The following is a 14723-nucleotide window of genomic DNA, read 5'->3' as shown; positions in this document are numbered from 1 at the left end:
TAATTAGTATCTGATTTATTCCACACTAGTTTGGAACCCAAGTATGTTACATTTGTACTATCCACTTGTTTGCTTTGCCTGATACAAAATTAAACAATCTGTGTCTAGAATACTGTAGGAAACGTTGCAAAAATGAGAGCTAGGTACTATAAAGTTCATTTGCCCCATGTAGAAGGCAATCTAAGAAGAGAAAAAAAGCTAACATAAAATTAGGCATAAAAAGGGGCACCTTGGTTAGTCAGTTAAGCGTCTGACTCTTGATTTCAGCTCAGGTCATGATCTCATGGTTCATAAGTTCCAGCCCCACATCAGGCTCCATGCTGACAACGTGGAGCCTGCTTAGGAGTCTCTCTCTCTCCCTCTATCTCTGCTCCTCTCCTGCTGTTCTCTCCCTCTCTCTCTTTCTCTCAAAATAAACAAACTTTAAAAAAAAAATAGACATAAATGGTAAACAAATCCTACAAAATGGCAGATACTTTCACCTCCTTATACCAGTAAGAATTGATCCAATACTTATAAAACAGTGAACACTAACTAAACTTGATCATCCTTGCACCTTGTTGCAAACAAAGAAACAAAGGCAGAAAGGGGGGGGGTCAAAGGGAGAAAAACCATACAGAAGATCACAAGCGTGTCTGAATAATTTTTTTTAAAAACCTTGTCACACAAGACATGGCCATACCAAAATGTCACCACACAAGGTTCTGACAAACTCACCTGAGTAAGGTGTTAGGTCCTGGGGACACTGAGTAGTTAATGACACAATGACACTGGCACAGCCTCCCTACAGGGTTACAAAGGCAAAGGTCTAAATTTGATGGTCACAATGTTCTTTCTTTCAAACCCTTTGTCTTAGCTGTCAATGATTTAAAGATGAGAAATATATGAAGCCTAACAGCCCCTGCAGGATTCAATCTGGAAAGAGGAAGGTCCTTATTTTAAATTAGCAATGCAAAGATCTTTTTCAAGGCTTTCAGTAGGAAGATGTGTGTTCTCACATACATTGCAAGAAAGAAAGAAAACTGGTACAGTCTTTCAGGAGGGTAACATGTCCTCTTGGCCACCCTGGTTCTAACATTTTCAGTTCTAAGAATTTAACCAAAGGAAATAGCTTCAGATGTGTCCAAAGACATTCATCACAGTGCTTTGTTTAATATCAAAAAGGCTGAAATCAGATGTTCCTTGAGGGACTGAAGTAGATGATGCTACAGCCACACAACAGAGTACCCTATGGTCATTAAAGAGGATGCTATAGAAGACACAGGCCCGGAAAAGAGAGTGGAAGAAAACACTGTGAAACATTAACAGCAATCACCTCTGCATGTAAACTTAGTGGACAATCTTTAACTTCCTCCTGATCTATAAATGGTAAAATTTTTAAATGCAAGCAGTATTACTTTTGCCAGGAGAAAAAAAAATCTGAGTTGTTTGTTTTGAAAGTGTGGGGACTGGGTCTGATCCTTGAAAGATCTTAAACAGGAAGACATTCTTCTAACCAGACACCTGCTGGCCCCTGTGAAAATACTAATCACCACCTAAAACCGCCGTGCCTCGATATCTAGAAGCATTTCCATTAATAACTGATCATGATGAGGACCCAGAGAGCATGTACATGGCAATCAGGGAACAGAAATGATTCCACTAAAAAAAGCAAGATACAATTTATTGGATAAGGCACATGTTTTATATTCTGAGTTACAGGTTTTAACTTATTAGTGCAACCATAGAAACAAAATAGTTAATATAAGATATTATTAAGTGTTACAGAGAACTATAAATTTCAGTATGATAGCTGTTACATTTTTGTGGCCCAAACTAATGAAGATGAAAATTCCTCTTGTGAAAAAATACACTTACTTACCTTAGTTCCGAGACCCACACCACTTCTGATCAATTCACATAATCTAGGAACTAGCTCACCCAGCACCGACACATCAAGATACTGCAGGCACTTTGGGAAAAGAATAAACACAAAGTTAACCTCAGAAAATGATGAAGTAAATACCACATCAATTAAAACTGCCATGTCAAATATGTTACCCGCTGGATTTGACATGAAGTTGAAAATTGCTGGTTTGATTTTGCACTGATTTCAACGTAAAAACCACCACTGTACTACAAGCAGAAAAACCATTTACCAGTGGGTCAACAATAAAAACAAAACAAGAGGCACCTAGGTGGCTACATCGGTTGAGCGTTCAGCTCTTGATCTCGGCTCAGGTCATGATCTTGCTGTTGGTGAGATCGACCCCCACATCAGGCTCTGCACTGACAGGGCAGAGCCTGCTTGAGATTTTCTCTCTCCCTCTCTCTGCCCCTCCCCCGGCTCAGGTGCTCTCTCAAAATAAATAAACTTTAAAAAAAATAATAAATGTTTAAAAAAATAAAAGCAAAACAAAAATAACAAAAAAAACATTTACTTACTACAGGAGAAAATGAATTATGATTACCCAAAAAGAAAGGATTTCTCTGGGCCTATCTTCCTCTTTCCCAATTCATGTTCAGTATAAAACACATGAATTGGCTTCAGGGGGCCTGCCCAACCAAACCATCTTATTAAAGTCAACTTCTTAGGTGAATACTATGTTTTAAAAATGCAATGACACACATTCTATTATAAATGAGCGTATCTGTAAGGTATTTGCTAACCGTTTCTATTTATTTAAGATTTCTTTTCCCCTCAATAATCCAATTAAGACATAATATCCTTAGACCAAAATTTGGTGATAGTCCCCCCATAAGCACTAAAGAATATCTTCTTCTCTTGTCCAGCCTTGCGCTCTGCTTAGCGAAACAACTTCCAGTAGCTCACAATTTGTCAGTTAAGCACTCCAGTGTTTGCATAGCAGAGCTGGCTCTAGACTTTAGTGACCCCTAATCCCAGACTCTAGGATCTTTAGAATTTAGAACCTCAGTGCCAAGCAGCTCTTTTCTGCTAATCCCTTTCCACGACCAAAACATTTCAGCACTGCTTCAGTTCTCTTTCCCTCTCTTTCATGCCGCCTACCTTTATTGAACCTCCAGCTTACACCTTCCTAGGTCTTCCCAAGGACAATGCTCAGGCAGAGACAACTATCTGAATCTTTCTAAACAGGCAGGCCAAAAGAAATACACATTTGAGGGATCTTTTAATATAACACAAATCTGAACTAATGGATGTTGGTATTTAGAAAATGATTTATTCCACTTAGCAATCTAGAAGAAGAAGAAAAAACTATACTAAGAAAAAACTAGAGTCACAATAGGTGCTTGACTCACCCCTTAAATCTCTACATCACTTGATGGACCCTGAAGACTGAAAAATTACACTCTAAGGTAGCCAAACATTGCTATTACATTAGGCACTGACCATGTTGATTGTTTCCATCATGGGAGAGGATTTGGCAGCACTAAGTCGAGCACTATCCATCGCAGCCTGAGAACACAAATTCAAGTCACTCAGCACATACAATTAATTAAGAAGAACCCCTACACACACACACCCATAAAAGGGCTTTGTTTCTAGAGGAAATTTTCAAAAAAATAATATATAGATAAAGGAACAGGCACAACCTTTGATGCTGCATAATTTGACAAAAATCTGCAATCACCTCACTATAAAATATGACACACACATTAAAAAGAACGAAGTAGCTCTATCTACAGATATGATGTATTGTCAATAACAAAAAGAAAGTTGTAGAACTAAACATTCATCGTCTATTTTCAAATTCGTGTGCTTGTTTGTGTTTGTAGGCTATGACTACAAAGGAATTTCAAAACAGACCCAGGAAACCACTGAGAGTGGGTACCCTCAGGAAGTGATACTATACCAGCAAGGGAGAGGGGGCTCCTAGGGGATTACTGTCTACCCTTCTGCATTATTTTTTCACAGCAAATGTTTCACCTACAATTTTTAAAAAACTTTGATCAGTCTAGGCACCTACAGTATATCTGAAGAGCAGAATAATTCTGGACTATGCCCAAGTCTAGATACAAATCCTCTGTTCTTATAAGGGCAGGAGTGGTCCACAGAAGGACTCTGAAGGTGTGGAACCCACCCCTTAAAAAAAAAAACGAAACGTACAAAAAACTATGTTATATAAACATAAATCCATTTTTTAATGGAAGTGCTAGCTTTCATCCAATTCACAAAATAGTACATGAGCACTCCTCATACACCCTCCCACCCCTCCAAAAAACACACTGCATGTAGCCACAGGAGTTATTTCAAGAGTGATGAAGGTATCATTTGAGTCATGGAGTTGTCTAGGAACACCAGAAAGACTGTTCAGACAGAACTCAGGACCTTAACAAGGCTTTTCCTCCTTGACCATGACCAACATGTCTTGTTGTCAACTCACCTTTTCTTGGTCTGTAGCCCGGAGGCTCAAATAATTGAGAACTTGGGGTTCCAACACACTTAAGGATTCCAACAGAGCTGGGATGAGTTTTGGTGCATGTGGTTTCAACATGGCTCCTGCACTTTTGCTAATCTTCACAAGGGTGTTAATGCTGCAGACACACAGAACACAACTCCTAAGTCCTTTTAACAAAAGCAGGAAGCTCTACAAATCTAATCATGGGGACATTCTGTAGTTTATTGCATTCAGGAATACATTCACCTGGTTAGAGTCTGGTCCTAACACTACCTTTTTCCTTTTTATTATAGAAATTTTTGAGCATATGTGAAAGAAGAAAAGAATCGTAAATGAAATCCTACATATTCTCTACCTGGTTCAACAACCAGCAACTTTTGACCAATTTTGTTTCATTTATACCTCCTCCATACACACAAGCACACTTCCCCTCTCCGACATCATATTACTTTCAAGTATCTCCTAACTAAACTTCAGTATGTGTCCCTAAAAGACAAGGATCCTTTACCACAACCAAAATACCATTTTCAAGCTTAGAAAATATTAATAATATTTTTCACATAATCTGATATCCAAATTTCCCTGTTTCACAAGTGTCTTTAAGAGTTGGTTTGTTGCTGGGGTACCTGAATGGCTCAGTCAGTTAAGTGTTCCAATTCTTGATCTTGGCTCAGGTCATGATATCATTGTTTGTGAGATCAAGCCCCACATCTGGCTCTGCATTAATAACGCAAAGCCTGCTTAGGATTCTCTCTCCCTCTCTCTGCCTCTCCCTTGCTCTCTCAAAATAATTAAACTTAAAAAAAAAAAAAAAAGTTGGTTTGTTGGAATTGGATCCAGAGCCCACCCACCCATTGCAATTTACTGCATTTCCCAAATCCTTTTTAACAGTATCGTCCCTACCCTTTTTTTTATAATCTGTTCTCATCAATTGTATTCCAATGGTGTCATTTAACATGCTCCTCTGTCCCCTGTACAGATCTGCAGGCTACATCAGGTTCAATTTTTTTTTTAATACGAATCTTTCACAGGTGGTGGTGTACATGTCCTATTCCATCACATCAGGATGCATGTAATGTCTGCTTGTCTTTTTTTTTAATATAATTTATTGTCAAATTGGTTTATATACAACACCCAGTGCTCATCCCAACCAGTGCCCTCCTCATTGCTTGTCTTTTTTTGTGAAGAGTTATCAGTGGATTCAAGTTTGGTTGACCTAACCATTCAGTTAGTTTCCCATCAGCCTTTCACCAGTGGAGTTAGAAGCTACTAATGATCATTACCGCAGATTATCTTACAGAGAATAGCAAAATGGTAATATCTTAATTTTATAATTCCCTTGCCTTTGTCATGCAAAATCTTTAAAAAAAAAAAAAACTCCCTTCAGCTATTTTATTATTAGTAGTATGAAACAGTTATTATAAGTATGGTACTATGCTAGTAGTATTAATTTGATCTAATTTTAAGACTGAACTAAAATGACAGATAAAATTCCTAGATAGGAGTCTAGTTTAAAAACAAAAAAACAATACAAACTAGAATCGTTCACCATTGAATTTTACAAAATAGCCATATATGTCTAAACATGTGAGTGCATTTTTTTAGTAATTCATTGTTGCAGGTGGTACAGTTTATTTTAAAGCTAGTAATCTGCGAAATATTAACTAAATGATATAACCAATAACTCCCAAGGACCTGTGACATAACAGAAATGTGTGCCTGCTGGGGGCTGAGGCTGATGGCAACACAGTAAGATACCTAACTCAAGGTCAAGGCAGAACGGCAGAATGCCGGTCCAAAGCAAGGTCCCCATGAGAATGTCTGTTTCTGCAAAAATGGTCTACCTCACAACTTTTCACAAATGCTCTTCGGTCACCTCAATAGGCTATCCTCAACTCATTTCTCCATACTCTAAGAATCTAACATTCAGAGACACACTATTTCTGCTGAATGGCTAGGAACTAAGTAAATCCAATATATTCATTTAATCAGCGGATTCACACCTGAGGGCTCGAACTTCTGTCACAGGGCTCATCATTCCTTTGTCCAGAAGGCAAGGCAGAAGGACAGCGATGGTTCTCTGGCCAGCCGCTCCTTTGGCAGGGTCACACATTTTCACACAAACCTCACATACACAGAGTGTGGAAATTAGTGACAATGACCTCTTACCCAGTAAAGCATTCCTCTAACAAAATATTTCCCATAGCCACAGAAAAGAGTAAGTTAATCAACTTTCCATGATACTTTGGGGAGAAACAGGAAAGAGTCCTCTGTCTGCCAGTAACTAAAAGGAATTGGGTAATGCTTCCACTCTCTAAGCTTTGGCTTTCTCAGGCCAACAGGAAACAGTCGAAAATAAAATGAGAAAATGTGTAAGAAAGCACTTTGCAGAAGGCTTAAGGTATTATCATCATCATCAATAACTTTGGGTGGCAGCATAACACAGTGGTCAGGAACACAAATGAGAAATAAGAAATACCTGTTTTAGGGGCGCCTGGGTGGCTCAGTTGGTTAAGTGTCCGACTCTTGATCTCGGCTCAGGTCATGAGCTCATGGGTTTGTGAGATTGAGCCTCGCACCGGGCTCTCAGCACACAGCACAGAGACTGCTTGGGATTCTCTCTCTCTCCCTTTCTCTCTAACCCTCCCCCGCTCAGTCACACATATGCTCTCTAAATTAAATAAATAAATAGAAACATCTGGATTTAAAACCTGGTTTTACTACTTACTACTTACATGTAACCTATGGCAAGGTTTACATAGCTAGAATGTAGAAGTCCCTGAAATACCACAAAATCAAGTTCAAGTAAGAAACTTATTTCAAAAGCCTGGCAACCTCGTAAATATGCAAGGAAGATTAACACATAACCATAGCAATAGTAAGAGACGAGATAGATGCTGCTTGATCTACAAGGGTCCAGTGAAAGTCACATCTTGTGTAAAGGCCCAGAGAAGCTGACCACAGAAAGAGATCAGACATAGACTTTGTCACAACTACTAGTATTCTAGTATAATGGCACCCAGTTTCTCATTCACTCTAAGAACTGTGAACTAGAACATGAAGCCAATTACTTCATGTCACTGCAACTCAATGTCAACTTATATGACAAAAAAGAAGTCACTGTTGTCCTGGTCTCAGAAAACCCTGCCCCACCTCATCCCCGAGATAAGATAGGAGTTTTCACCTTGCTTAGGGTTTTCAGGGCTAGTTCTGCAGCTTTCCGTACAGATTCCTAAAAATGAGGAAAAGTATGGCATGATACAGATTCGTTTCATTCTCATCTACCCCACAATGTGTACTTAACTGCCCCCGACTCTATACAGATTAGTGAAAAATCCTACTTTCGATACCAGGTAAAAATAGTGTTTCACTAGGCTCCCTGTCCATCAAGGAACATAACAGCATATATTCCTTGAATTAGGAAGGACCTATTGTGCCTTGCAAAAACCTGGCTATTATAAGTATAACAGTTTAGAAGCTAAATGTATTATTAACACAAACATGTAGATATCTATGTGAGGATTCTGGAAGACTTTTAAAAGTCTGTAATGAATAAAGCAAAAAGAAAGGTAAAACTGAAGTACCTAATTCTAATGGTGAGATCCCAAGTATTTAAAATTTGAATCACTTAGGAAAAATTCAACAGAATTAGTCCCATTATTTGGGAGTGACTGATCCAATTTATAAAACTGATCAAGTAGAGGTAGTCTGGATTATTTCCAAACTGTTATTTATCCTAATCAACAGCATCATTAAATCTCTATTGAAAGAAAGTCAGACTGTAGCCACTTTTTTTTTTTTTTTAAAGTCAATTCAATTTAGATCTAAGGATATCCACCCTCGTAACTTCACAGACACATCAAGACTGAAACTTCGGGAAGAAATTGTAGTCTCTTAAAACTGTCTGGAGTGAGTTGTGAAACACCTAACATATGTACTTTAACAATCCATTTACACCTATTCCATGAATAAATGCAGACTATTTCTATAATACCTTGATATCATCTTGTACCCGGAAAAGAGTTTCCCAAATTTCTGGAAGTTTATCAATGATGTCATCTAGGGGTCTTCCTCTCAATAAATCATTCAGAGCTAAACAGCTGAAAAGAAACAATTTGGTTTTAAAATATAAGATCAAGGTAGTTCAATCTTCTACTATGAAACAGTCCTACCAAACAAGAATAGGGATTGTGCCTGTATTTCCAGTTCCTACCCCCTCACTGCTGGACAGCAATACCTATTCTCTCCCTAGTTCCGCACACACCACAGGCATGTGACATTTGCACTCATCAAATGTCTGTGTCCCGCAACTATTAATACAGCCTCTTTGAGAGGATACATCACTTTTTAGTTACCAGTGTATCCCTACGTGGGTAGCAAAGTGAAAGGACACAGCAGGCACTGAATAAATCATATAAATACATAAATAAATGATGCCCTACAAAGCCTTGACAGTGCCAATTTAACAAGTGATCTTCTTTAATGTCATACTTCTGTAAACTAAGACAAGTTAGAAACACCACTAACTAGAGGTTTTTTTTTGAGTTTTAAATAGTTAAACATAGATTGTCTAACCCAACCAAAAATATGCTTTTTAGTAACATGAATTTATTCCTTTTGCAAAAGTATAAAGCTTGGAAACCTGAAGAAAAAAAAAAAAGTCACTTCTATTTGACTAGTCTTGTATTTCCAAAAAATGGTACCTAGATTCTCGAACTCGCCACATATTGCTGGTAAGGTTCTTAACCAGATCTTGAAGAATTTCCTTCAAATATTTATCCACCTAATGAAAGAAAAAGGTAAGATTTAAAATGTGAAATTCATCCACAGATTATTAACCTCTCAACCATACTGACCACATCCCTGAAGGTCACAGCCTAAGTGTCTCTAGGCTTCTCAGTCTACAAGTCTCTCCCCACTCTGCTTGTTGCCAGCTACCAGAACGATCATTCAAAAATGCAAACTTGATTCTCTTGCTTTCCTTAGTACGTGAATAAAGTCCAGCCACTGGGACATGGATACAAAGCCCTCTGTGACCGATCTAGCTCCAAAGGTATCGTGTGCCATCTCGCCCTTATTCCTTAGTACATACTACCTCTCGCTACAATCCCCTTCCATGTCTTGCTTGCCTGGCTAATTCCTACTTGTCATTCAAGATTCAAATCAGGCATCACCTTTGCAGAGAAGACCGGCTACTCTCCTCTGACTTCCCACAGCACCTTGTTAGGCACGGCATATCAGACTGTAAACAACTACGCTGCTTCATCACACTGAGACCTCAAAGACAGGGACAGGGTCTCACTTGTCTTCGCTTCCCTGGTAACTTGCACAGTGTCTGGCACATAAAGACAGATTATGACTGCTCAGAATGAAAGGTGAGTTCAATCTTTTATGCCTGTTTTGTTTGATATATTTGGTAATAACCAACCGATGATAGACTCAGTTTTTATACTGATCCAAAGAATCTCAAAACTATGGCTTTTCCACTTTTACTCTTGTAGGTAGAAGAGGTTTTGTTACCCTCCTTTACCCATAAAAAATCCAAGACAGACGTGAATAACTCACCTGTGATTTAACAAGCTGACATCTTCCAATGTCCACCTCTAAACATTCTATATCACCTTTTGCTTATAAGGAGATGATACATCTCAAGAGCCTCAGCCTGTGCCTTGGACTCAGATCTGTAAAGCCAACTGGCCTATTAGATCTTGACTGACCCAGGGATGCCAAATACTCTCCTAGAGCCTTCAAAGCTGAATCCTCAAGTGCCTATCACCATGAACAGGAGCACACTCAACCTGATACCAAACTGAGGAAGAGGAAAAGGCCACAACATGTGCAGGGACTAACTCCTTTAGTTAACTTTAAATAAAGGATTTAACCCAAAATGGCACAATCCAATTTTTTTTTAATTGGTTGCTTATTAAAGGAAGGAAGGCAAAGAAAAGAGAAAGATGATACCCTGTTAATCAGGATAGAATTAGGGAAAGAAGAGAATGGATTCAAGGGATACTTTGGATGCAGAATCAGCAGAATTTGCTACTGGATTCAACTGTGTGTAGGGGCAAGACAGACAAAAAACCAAGATGATACCAAGTTTCTTGGCATGGGTAAATGGATAAATGCTGACAAGAGAGGGGAAAGTTTGTTTTTTTAAGTCTTGTTCTGGACTTCTTAAGTCTAAGGTATCTTGAAACAATATCCAAGTGATGACGTCAAGAAAGCATTTGGATGTGCATGTCAGAAACGCAAGTCGTGTCTGGGCCAAAATTATAAGATTGGGAACCATCACAAGAAAGATGACATTTGTATCCACTGGAACTGATGAGCTCATTTAGGAAGATAAAGTTGAGAGTAAAAGGTACTCAGAGGCAAGCCCTGATAAATCCTAATATCTAAAAGTGAAATTGTGGGGCGCCTGGGTGGTTTGGTCAGTAAGCGTCCGACTTCGGCTCAGGTCATGATCTCGCGGTCCGTGAGTTCGAGCCCCGCGTCGGGCTCTGTGCTGACAGCTCAGAGCCTGGAACCTGTTTCAGATTCTGTGTTTCCCTCTTTCTCTGACCCTCCCCCGTTCATGCTCTGTCTCTCTCTGTCTCAAAAATAAATAAACGTTAAAAAAAAAATTAAAAGTGAAACTGAGTATGAGAAGCAGCCAGATAACAGAAATACAAGAGAGAAAACCATACTTGGCATTTGCCTGTTTCCTTGTCTATCTTCTCAATGAAGTGAACTCCTTGAAGGCAGGAACTATTATGACCTGTTCTCTACTGCATCACCAGTACCTACACACTGTTCTATTTGTGTGAATACACTGCCATTTCCTTCGCCAGCCACCCCATGGACATTTAGATTGTTTCCATTTTTAAGACTGTAATAAATGTTGCCACAAGCATCTTTGATACATTGAAAGATGAAAGAAAGCTCATTTGTTTAAACAAGCATACAAACATAGGGACACTTGTACCCCAATGTTTATAGCAACACTCTCAACAATAGCCAAACTATGGAAAGAGCCCAAATATCCATCAACTGATGAATGGATAAAGAAATTGTGGTTTATATACACAATGGAGTACTACGTGGCAATGAGAAAGAATGAAATATGGCCCTTTGTAGCAACATGGATGGAACTGGAGAGTGTGATGCTAAGTGAAATAAGCCATACAGAGAAAGACAGATACCATATGTGTTCACTCTTATGTGGATCCTGAGAAACTTAACAGAAACCCATGGGGGAGGGGAAGGAAAAAAAACAAAAGGAGGTTAGAGTGGGAGAGAGTCAAAGCATAAGAGACTCTTAAAAACTGAGAATAAACTGAGGGTTGATGGGGGGTGGGAGGGAGGGGAGGGTGGGTGATGGGTATTGAGGAGGGCATCTTTTGGGATGAGCACTGGGTGTTGTATGGAAACCAATTTGACAATAAACTTCATATATTGAAAGAAAATAAAAATAAAAAAAATAAACAAGCATACGAAGTAGAAAGAAAGATGACGCTGGGCAATCTTAGACAAGGGTTCACAGATACTTGCCGTTGATTTGTCAGTGACCAATGCATTCCAAATACTTGTCATGGCCTGTCGAATGCCCAGGTTGGGATCAAACTGATAACGATAAAGACGAGGAACTAGCTGAGGCAGAAAAGGAGCCAGCTGCTCTCCAGCTCTGGTGGCAATCACATTAAAACCAAAAGCAGCACCCTAGAAAAATAAAAAGATGAAGTGACTCAGATACATCTACTGTGGTAAAATATTAACACATTAAACATATAAAGATCACAAAATTACCCCTCCCAAACTTGTCCCTGAATACAGCCTGATTTATTGGTGTCCCAGCTTTACCAATGAGCCTGGGTGGTGGCCTGGCTCTCTCTCATCCCAGATTCTTACAAAATACACTGCATATCAATTGCCACTTCCTGCCAACATAGCAGGTTTGGTTTTGGAAGTAAAAAGTAAAAACCATCCAGTGATAGGAACTTACCTTCCTAGAGTTCCACATTGCGTGATGGTTGGCTAAATTCATAAATTTATACACCAGATCTGGCTGACTAAGATCACTTGCCAGAGAACAAAGCTCCTTGTAAGTAGAAAGGCCCTGGCTTGGAAACAAACAAACACAAAGCATACGATAATGTATTTCTCTGCCTTCAGCCCAGTAAAAGTTACTTCACCAATATCAGTAGGACATTTTAAAATTGTTTTCAATCTCATCACCACTGAGGCAGAGAACCAGGGTGAGAGGAATATACAAGTCATCTGGTTCAATTATCGACAATGCCAGATAAATGACCTGAAGACCCCTGTGACTCCCATGGGGGCGGAGCCCTCACCACCTCAGGAGGCGGGTAACGCTTCGTTACATTGTGCACCAATCTCTCAGAATCATGAAAGTCACTTAAAGACAACTTCTATCATCCCTAAGCCTTTTCTAAGCTACAGCAGCCCATCTTTTTTTAAAGTTTTTTTTTAATTCCCGTTAGTTAACACACAGTGAGTGTTATGTGCAATAATATAGTGAGTCAACAGTTCCATACAACACCCTGTACTCATCACAGCCAGTGCGCCCCTTGAGCCCATCACCTATTTCACCCGTCACCCCACCCAACTCCCCTCTGGTAAACATCAGTCTGCTCTCTAGAGTTAAGAGTCTGTTTTTTGGTTTTCCTCTCTTTTTCCCCCTATGATCTTTGCTTTGTTTCTTAAATTCCACATATAAATGAAATCACATGGTATCTTTCTCTAACTTATTTCATTTAGCATTATACTCTTTAGCTCCATCCATTTCACTACAAATGGCAAGATTTCATTCTTTTTTACAGCTGAATAATATTCCATTGTATATATATGCCACATCTTCTTTATCCATTCATCTACCTCAGCGGACACTTGGGCTGCTTCCCTATCTTGGCTATTGTATATAGTGCTGCTATAAACATAGGAATGCATGCATCCCTTTGCATTAGTATTTTTGTATTCTTTGGTAAATACCTAGGAATGTAATTGCTGGACCATAATTCTATTTTTAACTTTTTGAGGAACCTCCATACTGTTCTCCAGTGGCTGCACTATTTTGCATTCCCACCAATGGTGCACGAGGGTTTCTTATTCTCCACATCCTTGCCAGCACTGCTGTTTCTTGTGTTGTTGATTTTAGCCATTTTGACAGGTATGAGATGGTATCTCATTTTAGTTCTGATTTGCATTTCCCTGATGATTAGAGGCGTTTGAGCATCTCTTCCACATGTCTGTTGACCATCTGTGTATGTCTTCTTCAGAGAAATGTCTATTCACATCTTTTAATTGGATTATTTGGTTTTTGGGTGTTATCAGTTCTTTATACATGTTGGATACTAACCCTTTATTAAATATGTCATTTACCAAGTATCTTCTCCCATTCTACGGGTTCCTTTTAGTTTTGTTGATTGCTTCCTCTGCTGTGTAGAAATTGTTTATTTCAATATAGTCCCAATAGTTTATTTTTGCTTTTGATTCTCTTGCCTCAGGAGACATATCTAGAAAGAAATTGCTACAGCTGATGTCAAAAAGGTCACTGCCTGTGTTTTCTTCCAGGATTTTTATTGTTTCAGGTCTCACATTTATGACTTTAACCCATTTTGACTTTATTTTTTTGTCTGGTGTAAGAAAGTGGTCCAGTTTTCTTAACACCATTTGTTGAAGAGATTGTCTTTTTCCACTGGATATGTTTTCCTGCTTTGTCAAAGATTAACTGACTACATAATTATGGGTTTCTGGACTTTCTATTCTGTTTCATTGATCTATGTGTCTATTTTCGTGCCAGTACCGTACTGTTTTGATGACTACAACTTTATACTATAACTTGAAGTCTAGAATTGTGATGCCTCCAGCTTTGCTTTTCTTTTTCAAGACTGCTTTGGCTATGCAGGGTCTTCTGAGATTCCATACAAATTGTAGTACTGCAGCACACCAATCTTGATAACTTCTTTTGAGTCTTGTTAACTTTCCTCTGAACAAGTAATATTTACTCAAAGACCCGATTATTTGTGTTACTCTGTGAAAAGAGCACTTTTTCAGGAAAAAGTCTACAGGGAGGGTAAGTGGAACAAAAATAACTTTCAAGGGGTGTCTGGGTGCCTTGGTTAGCTTCCGACTCTTGATCTCGGCTCAGGTCATGATCTCACTGGTTGTGAGACTGAGTCCCAAGTCAGGCTCTGTGCTGACAGTGCAGAGCCTGCTTGGGATTCTCTCTCTCCCTCTCTGCCCCTCCCCTGATAGTGCTCACTCACTCTCTCAAGATAAATAAACTTAAAAAAAACAAATTACTTTCAATGTGGAAACAGTGAGCTATGGGAGAAAGTCAAGGACAGAACAAACAACTGGTTTCTG

The 14723-nt window shown here is 39.0% G+C and overlaps 1 protein-coding gene across 4 annotated transcripts in view; it reads right to left on the bottom strand.

The window, feature by feature from the left end:
• ECPAS (Ecm29 proteasome adaptor and scaffold) overlaps positions 1–14723 on the bottom strand; it is a 106481-nt gene that overhangs the window by 15432 nt on the left and 76326 nt on the right. For all 4 annotated transcript variants that reach the window (XM_027034819.2, XM_027034818.2, XM_027034817.2 and 1 more), the window contains 10 exons: positions 12340–12457; positions 11889–12056; positions 9062–9141; positions 8353–8458; positions 7543–7590; positions 6362–6483; positions 4344–4494; positions 3350–3415; positions 1862–1951; positions 718–784 (listed from right to left, as the gene is read on the bottom strand). In XM_027034819.2, the coding sequence (XP_026890620.1) occupies positions 718–784; positions 1862–1951; positions 3350–3415; positions 4344–4494; positions 6362–6483; positions 7543–7590; positions 8353–8458; positions 9062–9141; positions 11889–12056; positions 12340–12457 (1016 nt within the window). The remainder of the gene's footprint in view (positions 1–717; positions 785–1861; positions 1952–3349; positions 3416–4343; positions 4495–6361; positions 6484–7542; positions 7591–8352; positions 8459–9061; positions 9142–11888; positions 12057–12339; positions 12458–14723) is intronic.

This window comes from Acinonyx jubatus, chromosome D4 (assembly GCF_027475565.1).
Source record: "Acinonyx jubatus isolate Ajub_Pintada_27869175 chromosome D4, VMU_Ajub_asm_v1.0, whole genome shotgun sequence".
In the NCBI taxonomy this organism is placed as follows: Eukaryota; Metazoa; Chordata; class Mammalia; order Carnivora; family Felidae; genus Acinonyx; species Acinonyx jubatus.
Note: the sequence above shows the minus strand (reverse complement) of the source record. Positions and strands in the feature narration are given on the sequence as shown.